This window comes from Melanaphis sacchari, unplaced genomic scaffold (genome assembly GCF_002803265.2).
Source record: "Melanaphis sacchari strain LSU unplaced genomic scaffold, SCAv2.0 Contig14_pilon_pilon, whole genome shotgun sequence".
Lineage (NCBI taxonomy): Eukaryota > Metazoa > Arthropoda > Insecta > Hemiptera > Aphididae > Melanaphis > Melanaphis sacchari.
The window spans coordinates 385,024-404,893 of NW_020270656.1; the positions used below are offsets into that span (position 1 = coordinate 385,024).

The 19,870-nt window shown below is 24.2% G+C and overlaps 1 protein-coding gene and 1 pseudogene across 1 annotated transcript; one reads left to right on the forward strand and one right to left on the reverse strand.

The window, feature by feature from the left end:
- Positions 1-4,774: 4,774 nt before the first annotated feature.
- LOC112591977 lies at positions 4,775-9,113 on the forward strand (annotated as a pseudogene).
- Positions 9,114-13,677: 4,564 nt separating this feature from the next.
- On the reverse strand, positions 13,678-18,852 carry LOC112591952 (inhibitor of growth protein 3-like). Its single transcript, XM_025335918.1, has 9 exons — positions 18,656-18,852; positions 18,522-18,593; positions 17,108-17,236; positions 16,915-17,049; positions 16,744-16,821; positions 15,124-15,287; positions 14,133-14,296; positions 13,926-14,058; positions 13,678-13,838 (listed from the first exon to the last, which is right to left on the reverse strand). The coding sequence occupies exons 1-9, from the start codon at positions 18,681-18,683 to the stop codon at positions 13,734-13,736; spliced, it is 1,008 nt and encodes a 335-aa protein (XP_025191703.1). The 5' UTR covers positions 18,684-18,852; the 3' UTR covers positions 13,678-13,733.
- Between the last annotated feature and the right edge of the window lie 1,018 nt (positions 18,853-19,870).

Sequence of the window (19,870 nt, forward strand, 5' to 3'; positions counted from 1 at the left end):
AAAAAAAATATAATATAACACTTATATTTCTTCTTCCTGTCAATATGATGAATAACAAATGACCCAATTAATTAATTATAGATAACAGAGCTTCGTCTATTTTGATAATGAGGTTTAAAGTATTGAAAAAATTACAAGAAAAAAATATAAACCGAGTAGACCTTCTAGAGTAAGAACATTGACGGAAATCGGGTTTTGTTTCAAAATGTTCTAATGAATATTTAGCGTGGTATACATCTTTCATTTTTGTAGAAGTATATTGTGGATTATTTTTAGCAAAATAAATTATATAATCACTTAAAAAAACTGTTTAAAATACAAAATGAACAGAAAAAACATACGTGCAGAGTAAAAAAACAGGAACAATATTTTGGCGTAGGTTTCTTGATGGTCCAATGAGCATTAAGTGCGTTATTAAAAAAACAGAATTCAACATTTTTATATGACAATTATCTTCGTTCATTTGAAATGATATATAACATTGACACGGCTTCGACGGGTGCTGTGGTGTCGAATTAATAAAAGAGTGAAACCGTGGGAAGTTGCTCACGACTTCTTGGCGATTTGACGGTAGACACGCGACCAAACGCATTTGGTTGAATAAAAAAAAAATACGGTTTTCACGAAAGAAAAACAAGTTTGATATTTACAGCTAGAAAAAAAAATATATAAATCACAGAGAATGGTAGTGACACGTTGACGGTCTGTGTAAAAAGTGTCATGGAGTGGGGGTCCGTTGACCGTTACACGTCCAGTGCGATTTTTTTCCCCCACCCAAAGTGGCCTTTACAGCGTTTGTGGGAGAGTTGACTATATCGCGACTTTTCCCCTGGTGGTGGTTATGATTGTGTAGAACCGGCACTGTGGTACCTGTACTTTGTACTGGTGTATATTGAGCACTGTGTCAATTTTAAAAATTAATAAGACTATTAAAAAATCAAAATAAATATTAAGTAGACTATTCTGGAGAAAGAAGTGATGATAAATCTTTAAGTGTAGGTTTGAAACAATCCACAGAACATTGATTGTATTATTCGATAAACAAAATTTTTCATTTGTAAATGCCTATAATACTAGTACATTTAGATTGATAAATATTTTTATGATTTAAAAAAAAAACAAAATTAACATTAAGTAGACTATTCTAGAGTAAACAAATGATGTCAAGTATTTTGGTGTAGGTTTCAAGTTGATTCATTGAGTATTGAGTGTGTTATTAACAATACAAAAATTAACATTAGTATATGAGAATTATATGCGAATATTTGAAATGCTATAACACATTATATTAAGTTTTATTACAAATGCGTAACATGGCAAAATAGTACTCTCAGAAGATCGTTTAGCTCCTTCAAGGAAAATTAGAATGAATTGACCTCTTTTGATTAAAGTGAGATTATTATCTAGGGCATCTCATAGGCTTTTTATTATATTTTTTTTAACAAGTTATGAATATTTTAAATTGTAAAAATTGCTTGCGTCTTAAACACATAACTCGCTTTAAATTAAAATATAAAAAACTATGCCAGAACCATATCTTTATTCAAAATCAATCATCTATTCAACTGAAACAATCTTCTAATGTATATTATTATGTGGTGAAAACTGACTAATAATCTAAAATAATAAGTTAAATGACAAAAAATTTTATGATTCGTACAATAATAAAATTGTACACTTCGGAATTTGTACAGTGATTATTGTACACATCACGAATTGTATAACGCAACTTGTACAATATAGTTACTTTGTACAGCAACATAGTACACTTCGCTATGTATACAAAAATCACTGTACAAATTGCGAAATGTACAATTCCGGACTTTGTATGTAACATATACATTAATATTCAATTTTATTGATAATATTGTTAATAATATTAGTATTTCTATCTTTTATGATAGTAATTCTCAACCTTTTTTATTCGTTTACCATCTACACAATTTGAAAATGTTTACATTTTTTGGTCTCTATAATAATTTTATTTGTGTGTACCTACGTTGGTTTGTGTCTACAGAATTTTGAAATTGGAGATTGACAGAGGATTCTAGTTAGGGTGACGTCATGTTATTTACACAGTCTTTTTTGTTAATCGAGGGGTGTGTAACAAAGAAACGCCAGCTGTTATGTTATATTATTCTAAAAGGGGGATATATGTACCGGTTTTACGGTTCGGTGTGTTCTTTATATAACTATTGTTGTTCACATTAAGCAGCGAATGTATAATATATAACCTGAGTAATAAATACATTGGCTTAGGTTATAATAGTAATAATAATAATTTTAGCCACATGGGTAGATTGATGTAGCATAAAAATAAAATGGCACCCAAGTAACTCATCTACACAAAACAAGAATATTTAACTATTGAACTCAATATAGTATTTAAACTTATTTTAACAAGTAACAATACTAAAATAAAATCTTATTTAATAGATATTGAAACTGATTAGAACATTGTTATCCGTCGCCAACTCGCCAACGACGATGATACGTGATAGCGGCGAATAAAAAAAGAGTATTGATACATAAATTTGTGTTTCTGTTTTTTCTCTCACACCCACGAAATAGTTAACGAGTAGGCTTATTTCTTTAGATACTATTTAGTACAAATTTTGCCACAAAGGTATCCCATACGTCCCGTATTTGAATGAAGTGTCCCGGTGCCCGACATTAGTTTTAAAATAACACTTTGGTCTCGTATTTTGGATTATCCGTCTTATATGCAACTTATCTTAAAAATTAAATTTTTTCATATCATTTAGGTTTTAAAATTTTAAATAATTGATAAACCATAATATCTTAGTCAAATGATAATTAATAATTATTATTTGATTATGATTGTGTAACACAATTTGTGTTTAACTTTATTTTATAGTAGGTATATTTAGTGAAGAAAATGAAATTTTATATCAAGGCCAAAATATGTAATTTTAGCTACCAAATGTTTACAAAGAATTTGTTTAACAAACATCACATATTTAATTTTGTAATATTTTAATTGCTAACATAAATTTTTTTACCCTTCCCTAAAATTACAAGTATAGGTATGATTTAAAATGTACTGTATTTAAATAAATAAATCTGGAATCCCTATACAAGACGAAACTATTAACATTTAACTATTTAACGACCATAATTAATATTATAATTTAATATGTATGTGGTATAGAGATACAAATTATATTAATAAATTTATAAATTAATGAGTACAGCACAATAGCCAAAGTCTATATCGAGGATACTGTTTTATTGTCAAAGTTAAAAAACATGTAACAAAAGAAAATAATGTATTCTTAGAAAACCCGATAAATGTAATACTTATCAAATTTTCAAACTAGGGACGAATTTAATATTTTTATTTTAAAAAGCAAACAACATGCATTAAATTAAGTAATTAATTAGTAATTATAAAACAAGTAACAAATCGCAACTATGCTATAATATAAAACAAAAATTATAACTAAACTATAGAAATAAAAAACAAGATTCTAATAATCAATTCAATACACACATAAATAGTAGGTAAGTAATAAAAAATTAGTTTTATATTATAAAATAATGAATCATTTTAATTAATAATTTGTGTTGACTACATGTTTTTACTAATTATCATAAACATCCAGTCATACGCAGTTTTATTTTTCTTATAACATTTTTATAATACTTTTAATTATAAAATAATATAAATAGGTACAAAAAAATTTACCGAACACCGGGTAAAATTATAAATTTTTAGCTTGATGACGTTAAATATTTGCAAATTAACATGGTATATTTTAAAATATTGTATATTAGTTAAATTATCATTAAAAAAAAAGACGTTTAGATATCTTATAGATCTGCATAGAAAATATCATTGATTTCTTCTTCAATATATGCAAACGGACAATTTTTAAAAAGTTCAGGCAATAATATAAGTACGTGTAGGCAATCCGTACTGATGTGTGCGTAGTAAATGTTTTTTATTCTTTGTGAAACTATCAGGCAAAGGTGAAACGGAACAGGCGGAGGTTCTGAGAACATATTATTTTATATTATAGGTGATAATAACACATCCGTCGTAATAAAGCGTTGCCAATAAAAAATTACTCAACTATTACAAAATTGAATAAAAGTATATACACAAAATAATCATTGATTAAAATTTCTTAAAATTCAAAGTATAAAACCAAATAAAAACTATTACTTATACACAAAAAAGTATAATTCACGATATAACAATAAATTATTTAATAAAAAATTTAATAAAATAATATTATACCTAATTTAATCGTAATATTTATTTAATAAATTATTATTAATTATTATTATCAATCATGTTTGGAAAACATAATAAAAATATATTGCAATTAAATTTTAGGTATGTTTAATCGAGGGTTAATTATTTCTGGCTACAAGTGATTTATAAGTAAAATTCCGACAACATTAATTTCATTATGTTTTATCAAACTGTATCATAACGTAATTTTTATCAACACAAGATCTTACAATAACACAATATATATTTATAAACATATTGTATAATATTATTTTAATTTAATAAAAAAATAAGACCGATACAGTAAACTATTTGTACTCACTATTTATTATAAAATAAATATGGACGTTGCCACCATAGTACCACCCCCAAGTTCTCTACAGTTTGAGACTGAAGCACAAGACCGCTGACTAGTGCTTCTTAGTACCTAGTCAGTGTTAATAAAGTAATCAAACTGGTTGGTTGTGTGTAAGTGTTTTAATTATAAAACAAATTACATCGATTAATAATTGGAACAAATTTACAATCAATTATAATTTAAATACAAAATGACCAAGTTGACATTGCTGATGTTTATATTGACTTTCATTATCACGGTAATGTACAAATAATAAATTAATTACATAATTTGGTTTTTTTCTAAGTTAACTATTTAGACTGGTCAAAACACAAGTTCCTCACTCTCTCTCTCTCTCTTTCTCTATTGATAACCTTAATAACATCACTAAATTTATTAAGTTTTTGCAATTTTTTTTTTGCATTTATGATTTTTTAATAATTATTATTGATATGCGTCTCGGAAATCATGAAAAATAAATTAAATTTTGTTTGAATTTAAACTCTTGTAAATAAATAAAAGGTAGGAATTACAAAATCTTATACCTACAATATTTTTTATTTTCCTAATGCATTTTAATACAATTGTTATTGTATAACTGTTAAATTTTGAGCTAAAATTTATAAGAATAAGGAATTTTTGATTTATTTTCTTATAAATATCGATAAAAGATTAAACGTTGGACCAATTGTTCTTGGGATTTAAACGAAATCCCACCACAGATGTTCTTATACTTATATAAAAATATTAAAAATACATAAGTACAATATTTTTATGCATTTAAAGTTCAAATGTTTATAAAATTTGCCAAAATTACGAACATTTACTAACTACAAATATTATTAAGTTAAAAAATTTATAAAATATTCATTTTTTATAGTCAGGATTTGAAAATTTAATACAATATTTCTCATAATTAGTTTTTATTGAAACTAAAAAATCCTAAAAAGTGGTTAAACATTATTATTTTTGATAGACATTGAAGTTAAAATTTGGACGAAATAACTTAATATTTTAACAATGAATAACGATGTTTATTATTATTTTTTAAACATAATTTATGAAAACTTATAATTTTTAGGTATAATATGAATTTTATTTCTTTATACAATGCGTTTTAAAAATATTTGTATTAACTTTAAGAAAGGTATTATCTCTTTATACGATGAATCTATTCATGTTATTTTTCAATAAGTCTAAGTCATTATAAGTGCTTTCATTTTTAATCGAAAATTTATATTTTAATATACTGTGTATACTCTTAACTTGCTTGAAAATTAAAATATTGTAAAAATCCGTGCAAATTACTTATTTAAGTTAGATCATAGATCAATTTATTCTGATATTAAAATTTAAAACTAACAACACAAAATCAATTTTTCCTAATATAAATTTTCTATGCTGTATGTTTAGCGAAAAATTTTCACGGTTAATTTCAATTTATAGATTCAGTGGTCTAATTCCATAGCAGAATACACCTCTGACAATAATTCACACTGGAGAGAATACTTAAGGTTTTCAATTACAAATAAAACAAAAATAACAAATCTAGTTAATCGAGATAATACAACTACATACAGGACTTCAACTTATAATGAAGATAAAAAGTAAGTTAATATATGTGTATTATATTTATATTTAAGCTTTATTACTTTATAAAAATTATAATATGTAATATGTATATAAAAAGTAAGGCCCAAATTAGAATGCACATTTTTTTTGGTAGGTCTTCAGCAATATTCCAAGTATGTAAAATCAATTTCATACATCAAAGCATTAAAACTTTAACTTTAATTTTGAATTTGTTAGATTTTTTGTAATTTTCAGTGTATATTTATACATCATATAATTTTTAGATAAAAAAATAACTGATAACTCAAAATGTATACGTTCAAGAAATGTTATTCAAAAATTCATTATTTTTTAAAATATTAATTCAGTCTCAAAAGTGATTTTAATACACTAAAAACCATTGTCGATGTACCCATTAAACATTTTCAGATTTCATGTAATACAATAAATATTAAAAAATTAATAAAATAAAAATGTGGAAAAATTGTGTAATTTTTTAAGACATTATTGTAATTAAAGATGCATTTTTGCTATTTTTTTGAGCATTTTCACTTAATTGTAAGGCATTTAAATCTTTGTTCTAAATATAAGTTATAAGTATAAAGATTTAACCAAAATTCTAAGATATATCAATACACCACATAGTTGGTAAGTACCTACATTATATGTTGAGTTTTAGTAAAAAAGTATCGCAGTGAATGCATCAGAACTTTTGCACCAAGTAAGCCAGGCTGATGCCAACATATTGTAGGGAAGAAATGAGGATAACAATTTTAATTAATATATTTTATCAATAAATAATATAAATTATTCCCAAAATTACACCCGATAATAAGTATACTGTTAATAATTATGAAGTAATTATGATAAATGATAACAAAAACATTTTAAATGAAATAAGTGCGGAATAATATTTTAGATTTTTTGTGTTTAGTTAAAAATTATAATATTATAATCACTTTACTATTAAATCTTTACATAATATAGAATACCTATGTAATAAATCTACATTTAATTTTAATTTGTTAATACTTCATTTTAATTCCATGTCCACTGATCTTTACAAATTTTTATGTATTTCAGAAATGAACCTGTAATTGTTATTAAAAACATAAAAGATATAATTTTGCCAACAGTTACCTTGACAAACTCATCATTAAATGTTGTTCTAAATTCAATTGATGAGAAAATTAATTTGGTTTCAATTGACAAATTTATACCTGAACAAAATGTAATTAAGAAATGTTCATTAAATAACAGTTATTGCATCAAAGTTGATAATTATCCAAAGTAAACAACAACTAAATTATTTTTTTAAATATTAAATTAAAAATAATCTACTTCTAATTACTTGTTTTTTTTTTTATTATTAGAGAAGATATATTAAATCTTTTTAGAACCAGCAAGTTTATGTCAACTACATATTATGATACATATGCTATAAATGAAGTATAAACGTTATTCAAAATTATGATAATTACCTATTTATTTATTTTTCAAATACTAAAAATGTATTTATATTTTAGATAGATGATTTCGAAACAAGAATGTTAGATAGCGTACTACAACCATTCTGTCAGTCAAAAGTAAGTACCTATCTACCAACATTAATACCTATTTCTCCAAAGTATATTTTATTATTTTATGAAACAAGTACGTTAAATGGCTGTATACTAGTTGCGCCCCGAAGATATCTATGAAAAAAGGTCTATTTCGAGTTGCAGCCCGGGTTTTTTTTAATTCTAGATAATTTATTCTTGACTTATAAAATTTAATCACAGTATTATATAGATACCAATAAGTACACCTAAGTCGCTTTACTACCGCTTATAACGTTCCGTCGCTTTTCTGTTTTAATTTATTTATAATATCGAATGAATTTTTGAGTGAAAAAATCGTACTGTATGTTACGAGATACATGATATTCGAGGGATACTATTTATTCGCGGGATACTATAATTATGACGTCTGAAGTTCTGACACCATGTTTGGTAAATTCTACTATTATCTTTCTATGCTCTGGGTTTTCGCACTAGTTTCAGGGTTAATGCGAAAAAATTGGTTTAGATATATATTTATAACAATTTCTAAATATACATCTAAATTATTTAAGTCTGAGTACACATATCCAACTAATACAGACTGCTTAAATTATATTTTCTTTTGATTTAAAATAGAAATTCGTCAATTTGAAATTTTAACTATGAAACCTAGGTTATCCATAAATGGATACTATAGTATAGTGATTATCAAACATTGAAATAAAAACATCTTTACATGGACAAATATGGATTATTCCAATCAATAATTTTGAAATTAATTTTTTTGTCTGATTTATTTTACGTTAGGCTATTATATAATCTAACCATTCTAATCATATCATTTTCACTATTTTGCAAATAAATAGAATATTATATATACATTTCCCATATATAGAAAGTTATTCTTAAAGTCAAGACTTTAAATATATTTTTTATATTTGTACCATTGTATTATTATCACATCATACGGAACTGTAAAATTCAATATTCAATTTTTAATTAGGTAGCTTAAAATATTTTTTAGGTAGAAACAATATATCCAGAAGTCGGTATTACAATAAAAAACGAATGGCGTTATATTATACAAGATCCATTAAATGACAAAGACAGTTTTAAACAAGGAATTCGAGTGGAGAAATGTATGTAAGTATCAAATTAATTATGTTTAATAATTTAAATAAATACAATTTTTTGTAGTGATACTGAAATTCCATGCGCATTTGATGCAACTTTACCATTAGGATACACTTCAACATGTGTTCAAAAATATATCTACAAAAGATTGATGACCATTAAAGATTCACAAGAATTTTATTATGATAGCTTTAAATTACCATCTTGTTGTAAGTGCATGTATAGTGTAAATGCCGAACTGCTAACTTAGAGAAAAGGTGGAGAATAAGAAAATCGAAGATCTTTGCATAACCAATCAGAAATCTCAAAAAGAAACAAAAACGTGTTTAACGAGAGTAATTTAAAAAAAAATGACATAGTTAAATAAATATTAAAGTATATTTCCATATTAATCTGTTTAATGCAATTCTTTAATAGTAATTAGTATGTACTACGATTTATTAAATAATGTATCTATATTTTAACTAAAGTGTAAAAAATTTAGATGACATACGATGTGAACTGAAATTAAAATTATTTTTTTAGTTAATTTAATTTTCATCTTTTTTTTTTATTATGGGATCTTTTACTTTATTGAGTCATACAGTAATTGAACTAAAATGTTTAATCTCAAACAGCGAGTATAATAAGCGGCATTTTCTATACGTACGTATTGCCATCATACATTAATATGATTGTTTTACAATAGATTTAAAAAAATATATTATAAAATAGATACCGTCTGTCAGCCCTTAGCTATTTTATGATGGCCAGTATCTACGAGGATCAGGAAATGAAAATGTATACTTAATACAGTTTTTAAAAAAAAACGTATTAATTACTTATAAAAAAATAAATAAATGCCTATTAAGTGTAGGTTTATAACTTACGCTTGATAGGTGTACGGAATACTAGAAAAGTGTGCCGTATGGTTTTTTTTTAAATAGAGGCTAATATTCAACCGTGGACAATTATGACTAAGTTTTTGAAACTGTCATATTAAAAGCATATAAATACACCACTAAGGTAGCTAAAAAAATAAATAATATTATTATATAGACATCGCAAAGATATTAGGTTTTCAGAAGTCACAACACCATGTCATGTCACGTTCCACATAGTAAATGTATAGATAAAAATAAATTACAAATAAAACGATACGATTTAGCGGAACCCGTAGAAACCTGGCATAATAATCTGTAATTATAATTATTATATCCATACACCTATTTTATAGGTATACCGAAGTCTAGGCATATTAAATATATGTAAATGGTAAATCACGCCATCGAATTAATCTTGTTTCGCCGTTTTCTAGGTTTACAATTTGACACGATATCAATACCGTGTTTGGGATTTATGTTTGGTAAGTATTTCAATGTATTACATAAAAATAATAAAATAGTTTTTTGCCATTTCTATAATCGTGGATATTTTTCCAACCCAAAAAAAAACACGGAGGACGATCTTGGATTATTTTTATCGATTTTACTCGCTCTTACCCGTTTTGTGTTGTATAGAAATCTATGATTAGAGGTACAGACTACTATTACTATATGTGTATAATATTAGTTCGTATTGTTCGTAACTACTTTCTAGACGTATAACTTGACTATGGTTGCATCATAGGCCATTTTAAATTATATCTGGCTTATATGTACATATATATATATATATCTATGATTTTAGATAGGTAGATACTAAAGTATAAATACACAAGGCGATAGGTATAATTTAAGGACTATGTATAAATACGTAATTTCAGTTCGAATATCTTTTATCAACCGTTGAACTGTCTAATAAATAAATATATGATATACCTATACAAATAACGTTTGATGTGTCTATATAATATTGTAGTATGCTGATATAATGTGTGTATGTATTGTTAGTATTGTACACTCAAAAATCGTGCATTAAGAAGGTACCAGACAAATTATTATTCTTAAAATATCATTTCGGCCTTAAATATAAACATTATGCAGTTCATAAAGGTAAGCGAATTCGAAATATTAAAAACACTTTAATATTTCATAAATACATAAAATAAGTAGGTTTCAATGTAGGTAATAAATACATTAATACTTATTTGTACTTAGTACAAATTTAAAATAATACTTGAACTTACTCATTAGTCATTACTCATTAATAATAATAACTAATTTGATGCGTCAACCATAATACCAGTAAATTCATTCTGTATTTGTTAGTCATGCACAATTTTTTTTTTTTTTTAACTAGATACATTTTATTTATGTTTCTTTATATGTTTTTTTTTTTTTTTTATTATATATTTATATTTTACAATATTTTTACATTTATTAATTTAAGTTACCATATTTTCTAAATTCAATTTAGGTACCTAACTATATATCCAATTATTAACAATAGGTTCAACTAGTTATTGGGCAGAATTCATAATACCTACTACTCGACATTAATAATATTAAACAGCACCTATCAACAGTAAAAATTTGCAGTAGGCAAAACCTACCATTTTTCTCAATTACTTGAAAAAAATGATGTATTACATAAAAAATTAAATGATTTACCTAAATCTAAAATTTTTTATTTTGATTCAGATACTTATTGCAACTTGCAAGTTTACATTTGATTAATATAGGTAGGTAGTTTAAAATGTTCCCTAGTTGCACGGTGATGGTATAGTTTCCATGTAAACAGGCTACTGATACATTTACTATAATTTTATAGATATACCAATAAATTATTAAAAACAAACCGTTGATTTTGTAGGGAAAATTTGCTTAGACATAAAGTATTAATGATTATTACCAACATGTTAATATAATATCAAAAGAGATTAAAATACAAATTTGATGTAGGTAATGTTATTATTTTTATTATTTCACACTTAGAGTCTTAAAAATATTCAACGAACTGTCACTCACACAAGTAAATTACATTTTAAATATTATCATGATCACGGTCCTGACGAAAAATCTGATTGCACTGAAATGTGTTTAATTGGTATGTTAAATTAGTATAGTGAAAAGCCAAATTTAAAGTAAAAGTTTTTCATGTGATTGTTTTTAACACTTTTTATTGAGTAAGTACCTCTAAGTAATTTAATCACATGTTATCTTTACCTTTAGAGTGTCCTCAATTGAATCCATGCCCCGACGAATGTCAAATATTGGCTGAAATGAATAATGAAAAATGTAGTGGATATTATAACAAGTATTCATTTCACGATTTATTGATGCAAACTGTTACCTTTATAGAAAAGCAACCTTCTAATAAGGAGTATTTTGAACCAAAAGGTACACTTGATAAACAAATTAAAATAGAAAATAAAACAAAATAATAATTGAGTTAAAATATAAATTATTATACTTATGAACAATTTAATTGACTTTAATGTGTACGAATATTGATGCACGATAAATTATATGTGAATTTTAAAATAAATTAACTATGAACATTAATATACATAATTAATACTGTAGGGAACTGCTTAAAGTTGTGTATTTTATAAGAACCTATGCAAATAATCTGCAAGTAGTAAGTACCTATACCCGAAGCCACATCCAGAATTTTTTTTTTAGGGGGAGGGAGTCTATAACATGTATATTGTAATTTTATTACAAGTACCACTGGCTAGAGATGTGAGCTCGGTACAATCATTTTTTTTATCTTTAATGTTATTTATAATTTTATTAACAATATAAAAGTTGGTCAAACCATTTTTTCTTTGGAGTAATATGACAAGTATTAAGTCTTATATCCTAATAAATTTAACTAATTAAAACTAGGTACAATCTTATTACTAATAATTGTACATAAAAACTTAGCAAAAAAAATAATAATAATAAATTGGTTGATTTTATGGTCATAGTGAGTTCAGTCATGGATTCCCATAACATGTTCAAGACTTGGCACTTGTATTCAATACGTTATCGATAAACATAACTTGTATGTACTGTTATTTTATAGGAACATTAATGACTGTTCATTCTATCTTTTTGTTTATTTTAAATGTTCACCTTTACTTGACAGTAAATAAAATTCATTAGTGTTTACATGTGTATAACATATAGAACTTTTCAAGGATCTGGTGATCACTGCAACCAATGTTTGGTCCATGACTGTTCACCATAGGGCATAAACAACATAACTGCTGTAGGGGATGATAACAAGTGGCATTTGATAGACACTTATGACAGTGTTTGAAGAATTAAATTGTTGTTTACACAATTGATCAATAAATATGTCATGTCCAATTTACATAAAAAATTTATTACCTACAATACCTACCTATAATCAGTTTTCAGTTGTATTAAATTATTTTAGTGTATAACTTATATAGGTACCTGTACCTAGTTGAATGTACGTATAATGTATATAGTTCTACAAGAGTACCAATACAAAAATTAAAAAGTTCTTACTTAAGATGAATCAATTTTATTTTTTTTTACTATAAAGAGTTACCTAATATTGAATTTTTATTTAACTATTATACAGCTAGATCCTTATTGTAGGTAAAAACTAATTTCATTTTAAAAATAAAAATATTTTTTAACATTTTTATTTAGTTTTAAATGATTCTTATGATATATTAATAATAGTATTGTTCAATTTTACAGTGTAAATAATGTTAATAATTCATTTTTTAACACTATTCACATATTACACATAATAAAGTATAAATCATCATTTCTGTAACTTCATTAAAGCATACCTCTTGACCTTAAATGACTAAAGCATCAATAGTTATATGATAATATTCAATAATTTTACATAGTTTTATTTTTATTAAGTTATTTATAAATTAAGTAAAAATAATAAACAATAAAAATTCATTTCAAAAAAAGGTATATATCAAATATCCCTACAATATAGAATGGAAACAACTATATTAAAAAACATAATTATAAAAAAAAAAAAATGTTTATTTTTTTCTCTTCATTTTGATGATACACTTAGGACAATACCACTTTCCATGTGGTGGATTTGTAATACCAACACACTCATAATGAAACCACTCATGTAGACACTATAACAAGGAATGTGAATTACTTAAAATATTAAAATATTTTATAAATTGCCATAATATACTAAATTCTTTTATAACTATACCTACCTTTTTATTATCACAAGCCACCATTGTACCATAAGCTATTTGATTACATAAACAGTATTTAGGTTCATTAGGATCAATTGGTTCATCTTCATCAATTATTGATATTTCTTTACTTACAATTTTTTTTCTATGTCTACATTTTTTTAAAAAATGATTACAATTACAATTATCAAAGATATAGGTAGATGTCAATACTGTTGTATTTACTTTTTATTTTTTTTTGTTTGGTTATTACTAGATTTATTTAATTGTGTGATTTCTTTATTAACGTGAGATGCAGTTGATAAAAAATCTGATTTGTCTTTAATTTGGTTAGAATTAATTGCATCAAAAGATGCTTTCAAACCAGATGACCTATGCTCACAAGACAACTAAAACAGAGACAATACACATTTATATTTATACTTAAAAATAGAAAAAAGACAAACTTATTTTTGAAAAATGTTCATAAATTCACCTACCCTAGTAAGTTTTTAACTATTATAATATAATTTAATTTAAAATCAACTAAGAATACTTATATAATAGAAGTACAGTATTTTAATCAACATTTTTCATTATGTTTTTAAAACTTGATATTTAAAATCTAGAATAAAAAGAATCTTAAAAATCACAATTAATTATGGCAAGCGTGGTACAATAATATTATCTCAATAATATTATCTCAATATCTATTATTTTCTATTTATATATGTAGTACTTATTCATTAAAAATGAGTGTAACATAGAAATAAAAATACATAAAATAATATTGTATTTAAAGTAAATTAAAAATTTCAGTAACATTCAATTACTAATCACTTGTAACGTTCAAGTCCTTAGTATAACATACAAAATAGTAATTAACAATTACTACAAATATTTCACACTTTAGTACATAAAAAATGAAAGAAAATGCCATGATATATTTCCATTAGTAATACTAATAATATATCCTTAATTTACTAAGGATCTAAATTAAAGTTTTATTTAAAAAATAGGCTTTTAAGGCAATTTAAATTGTAAATTACGATACATTTTAAAATATTGTAAAAATAATAGGTATTCCATAATTAGATAACTAATTCTTCTATTAAAATAGACTCATTATTATTACATAAAAAATAAAATAGTTAATGAATTATTCAATGTTTTAAATCACCTCTCACTATATTAAGAAAAATAGTAAAACCTTTTGTAGAAAAATTTTCAATAATACCTTATTACAAGAAGCAATAGCTTCAGATACAACTGCTGCAGTTGCCGAGCATCCAGAATCAGGTTGAAAATAAGATACTAATTCTTCAGTAATGGATGCATCTGAAGTTACCTCATTAATTTTTTGATTGACACTGCTAACATTATTTAAGACTTCTTCTGTTTCTACAATAACAAAACCAAAGATAATTTTTATTTAATAATTTTCACTTTTAAATAAAGAATTATCCTAAAAAGAATACAATAGGTATACTAAATAAGTTTAGATAATATGGTATATTTACATATCTAAATTTTATATTTTAGTAATATTATATTCACTAAAATACTAAATTTAAAAATAACACATACAAGTTGACAGTTATACACAAAATATTACAGATAAAAATAATGAAGTTACTTATAAATAAATATATTTATCTATGATCAGTATCTGTAAAAAAATGTTAATTATATGTTCATTAAAACAAAACAAAAATAAAATATTTTTATTTTATTCAAAGGACCCAATTAAATAAAGTTAATATATGCAGTAATAAATTGTATACTTATTAATTAATAAATATAGGTAGATTTGCATCAAATATCTCAGAAGATGAATTGTAATATGTATAAGGTTGTGAAAAAATTATAATACAGGTACCTATAAAAAAAAAAAAACAAATAAAACACAAACAGTTAAAAATAAGTAATTTTATAAATGTTAAAATTGATTTATTTCTATTTTGTGTGACTTAGGAAATACAATCAAAAATATGGAAAATTTGTATACAAATAAGTATCATATTAATTTCAATTATATTCAACATCATTATAGCATCAATAGATTAAAAGGTGTATTTGAAATAGAACGAAATTAGTTTTCAAAGTTTTATGTATTTATTTTAAAGATAGAATACCATAATACTAATTAGACTTGGATGTTTATATATATTTTTTAATAAATCAAGTATACTGAATGTTTTTTTTTTTTTTAATTTTAAGAATATTTCTATTAAAGAAAATAATTACAATGCATTTAAATTAAATAACTTTTTTGATTATATTTAACATTAGAACATAACCTAATTATATATTTTTTTAATTATTTCCCTAGTTTTTAACTATATTATAGTATCACCAAAATTTAAGAGATTTCTTCATTTTCACACTTATTATGTAATAAATAATATTGTTTTTTTTTTTAATAGTATTGGAGTAAAAAAAAAAAGATTATTAAAAGATTACACATAATATACATAGGTACATTTCATAAGAGTATAAAAATACTTGACCAAATCACAACAGTCAATTCCAATAAAATCATATAATTATTTAGTGCGATTGTTTCATCACTATTTGTTGTTGTTAATGATATATAATTATGGAACTAATGTAAGCAAGATAATAGAAATGCATTTGAAATGAATAAATCATAATATTATAAATAAAAATGTATTCAATTTATAAATAAATAAAACATTGTCAATAAGTATGTTGTTTTTAAAATATCTAAATTCTTACACGATAATTGATAAAAAAAAATATATCTATATACATAAAAGCAAAATCATTAAATACAGGAACTGGCAGAACCACACATGGTATGTAGCTTGACTTTTCAAATGCATAAACTACCTACCTCCAAAAATATATCTGTTTGTTTCATACTTATTCTCTTTATGATTGAGTGTATTGCTTTGATCTGAATCTAAAATTCCTGAGGATAAAATATAATTTTTTATTTTATATTTTTTTTTTCAAAATTAATTCACAACAATTACAAAAACAAACATATTTATTTAATTAATACTTTTTTCAATAAGTTCTGTAATTCCACTTTTATCAGCTTCCAATTCAGTTTTAAATCCATATAATTCAAGATCCAATCGTTTTATGTATTTTTCTACGAGTTTTTGCATGTCATTAGCAATCTGAATTTTCGAATCTAAAATTAAAAATGTATTGATTAAAATAATCAAAATTTATCATTGAAAAAAGCTTACCAGACTGTTTAAGAGTTTTGTCACCTTCTTTCATAAGTGTCTTAAATTTGTTCTTCAAATCATCTGGGTTCATAGTGTCAGCTTTTGAAAATAAAGTGTCTACATTATATTTTATACAGTTCATAGAATCTGAAATCAAGTATAGAATATAATAATTAATTTGCTAAAATCTAATAGTTAATATTAACTTAAATATTATTTTTTTTTTTTTTTTTACAGTAAAATATTGCATTAATGGTTATAATGTATTTATTTAAAAGCTAAGTCAATAATCACTTATGTACAACTAAACTTTTAAAATTATGGTCTGTGGTTGTTGTTTATTTTCAAAAAAATTGCAATAGATTAATATTATATCCATTAAAATTTGACATTGTGATATGTGCTAACAAACTTAATTACCTACTGACTAAGCATGAATTAGATTTAAATATATAACTTTATTTTACAAAAATGTATTATATACTATAATATTATCCATGTCGTGTTAGATGAATAATTAATTAATAATTTACTGAATTACCAACAATTTTTCATTATCATAAGTTTTAGGTAACAAATTACTAAATATTAAAAAAATATATAGATTAATATTCAACTAAATATTTGTATAATTAATATTAGATGTAACTCATTATTTTTTTGGTTTTAAAGTAATGTCTACCAAATTGAAAGTATAACAGTAAAATTAGCAAATGTTGTTTTAATTGCTACTATTTCATTGTAATCATTATCACAAATTTTAAATATTTAAACTTTTTAAAATTATCAATAACGATTACCTACTACTTAATCGTGGATTATTTTAACACATACTTTGTTGACAATATTGCATAATACCATGTAATATACAAAAATAAACCATTATAATACATAAAATAATAAAACAAAGGTAACCTATTTATATTGCACATTATATTTGATCATATCTTTTAACAGATACAATGTCAATTTTTTTGTTTTGATATTAACAATACAATAGCATGTTTACCACTAGATAATACAACACAAATAGTAATCACCAATTGTTATTAGTTAAAATCACTAAATTATTATGATGATACAATAAAGAATTATTTGTCCTACAAAAATTCATAATAATCTGATTTGACAATTATTTACAGCCCAACAACTGGAAAATGTATTTTTTTTACCCTCTAATCACAAAAAAGACAGTTTGGGCTGTTTAAAAAGAGAAAAGTTATTTTCCACAATTTTTATTGGCGTTAAAATTTTAAATTAAATTTTTGTTATAGGTGTGAGAAAATAATATGACATCATAGCGTAGTGAAATATATTATGTTTAGTTAGGTATGACAGTTAAAGCCGAAACTACAAGTTCCTTTAATTTAATAATTTATCAATAATAACCTAATAAATTGTTAAATAAATGATAATATAATTAATTACACACTTTCTACTTGCGAGTCTAGTTTTCCAATTTCTGCTGTACGATTTTTTATCTCTTGCGGTAAGAGTTCAAGTTCTTCAACAAAAAAACATTATGTTAATTCTACGATCGATTTCAATTCAAAGTCAAGAACATACTTTCCAGAAAATCTTCTAAATAGAACATGATGGTAATTTAAGTCACAAAAAATAACTAGGTACGGTTAATGGAGTATTCGATATAATTATTTAATTTGAATTTCATTAAAAACGGGTATATCATATTATATCGAATTGTAACTTATACTTTGTATTATCGAAACGGTCAACGAACTGAACCAAAAAACGTGGCTCTACCGGTTCTGAACTCTGCAGTGATACTACAAAACTAATCATAGATTATTGAAAACAGTAAACACTGATTAAAAACTAAAATCGGCAATATTATTTTTATCATATTGCAAATAGATATACCAGTAAGGTAATACTGTAATACAATCGAAAACCGTCTTCATGCTCCGATAAATTATTGTCGTCATATATAACATATTATACTTATACCTAGTGTTTAGTGCTATTGTGCTATAATAAACTTATCGATGAAGTTCATAGGTACATTAACCCATGGATACTATCATGAACATTGGCAGCCACTATTAACTGTTATCGAATTGCCCTTATCATTGGACAGCCGCCGGTATGAAAATTCAAAATTAATACATACATTATACTATTATTATGTTGTCTATATTAGGTATTTGATAAAGGGTACCTCTAAACTACATAAGACTAGGATTTTTATTTGAAAAAAAAATGTAATACAATAAAATAATAATCATCTAAATATTTTACACATACTGCTTTTGAAGTTTTACAATGTTTTTTATTAGGCATAGAAAAACAATACTATTATTATTACGAAATGTATAACAACGCAGATAATACAGTAATACCGCTTGTACCTAGCGTCAGGTAAGAACATTATTTTCATTCAATATTTAGCTATTACGGTTAATTTACATAACTCAATCATTATTCATTAAGGTGATTTTTATATACCTACATATATCTTAATTTTTATTATTATATTTATATATTACTACGTTGCCTGAATATGTAACATTATTAGATGCCGCGACATAGGCAACATATTCCAGAATATAACGAAGGAGAGTTAAGTACAACGGTACTATACATAATTATAGATAGGTCTTGTATGTACAGCTGGCACTAATCGCGTTATAAATCAATAATATAAATACCTAAGGATTATATTCTCGTGTATTATAATACGCATTTCGCGTATTATAATACGAATAAATGCGACGCGTAGTTACAAGAAATTAGGTATACGGTAGATTCAACTAAATAGGT

What these genes read in the sequence shown, in the direction of transcription:
- LOC112591952 (XM_025335918.1), bottom strand. Translation starts at nt 18,683, where the DNA reads ATGTTCTATTTAGAAGATTTTCTGGAAA. An exon ending in TTTAGAAGATTTTCTGGAAA is followed by an intron (nt 18,594 to 18,655) that starts GTATGTTCTTGA and finishes TTTTTGTTGAAG; the next exon opens with AACTTGAACTCTTACCGCAA. An exon ending in CAAACAAAAAAAAATAAAAA is followed by an intron (nt 14,059 to 14,132) that starts GTAAATACAACA and finishes AAAAAAATGTAG; the next exon opens with ACATAGAAAAAAAATTGTAA.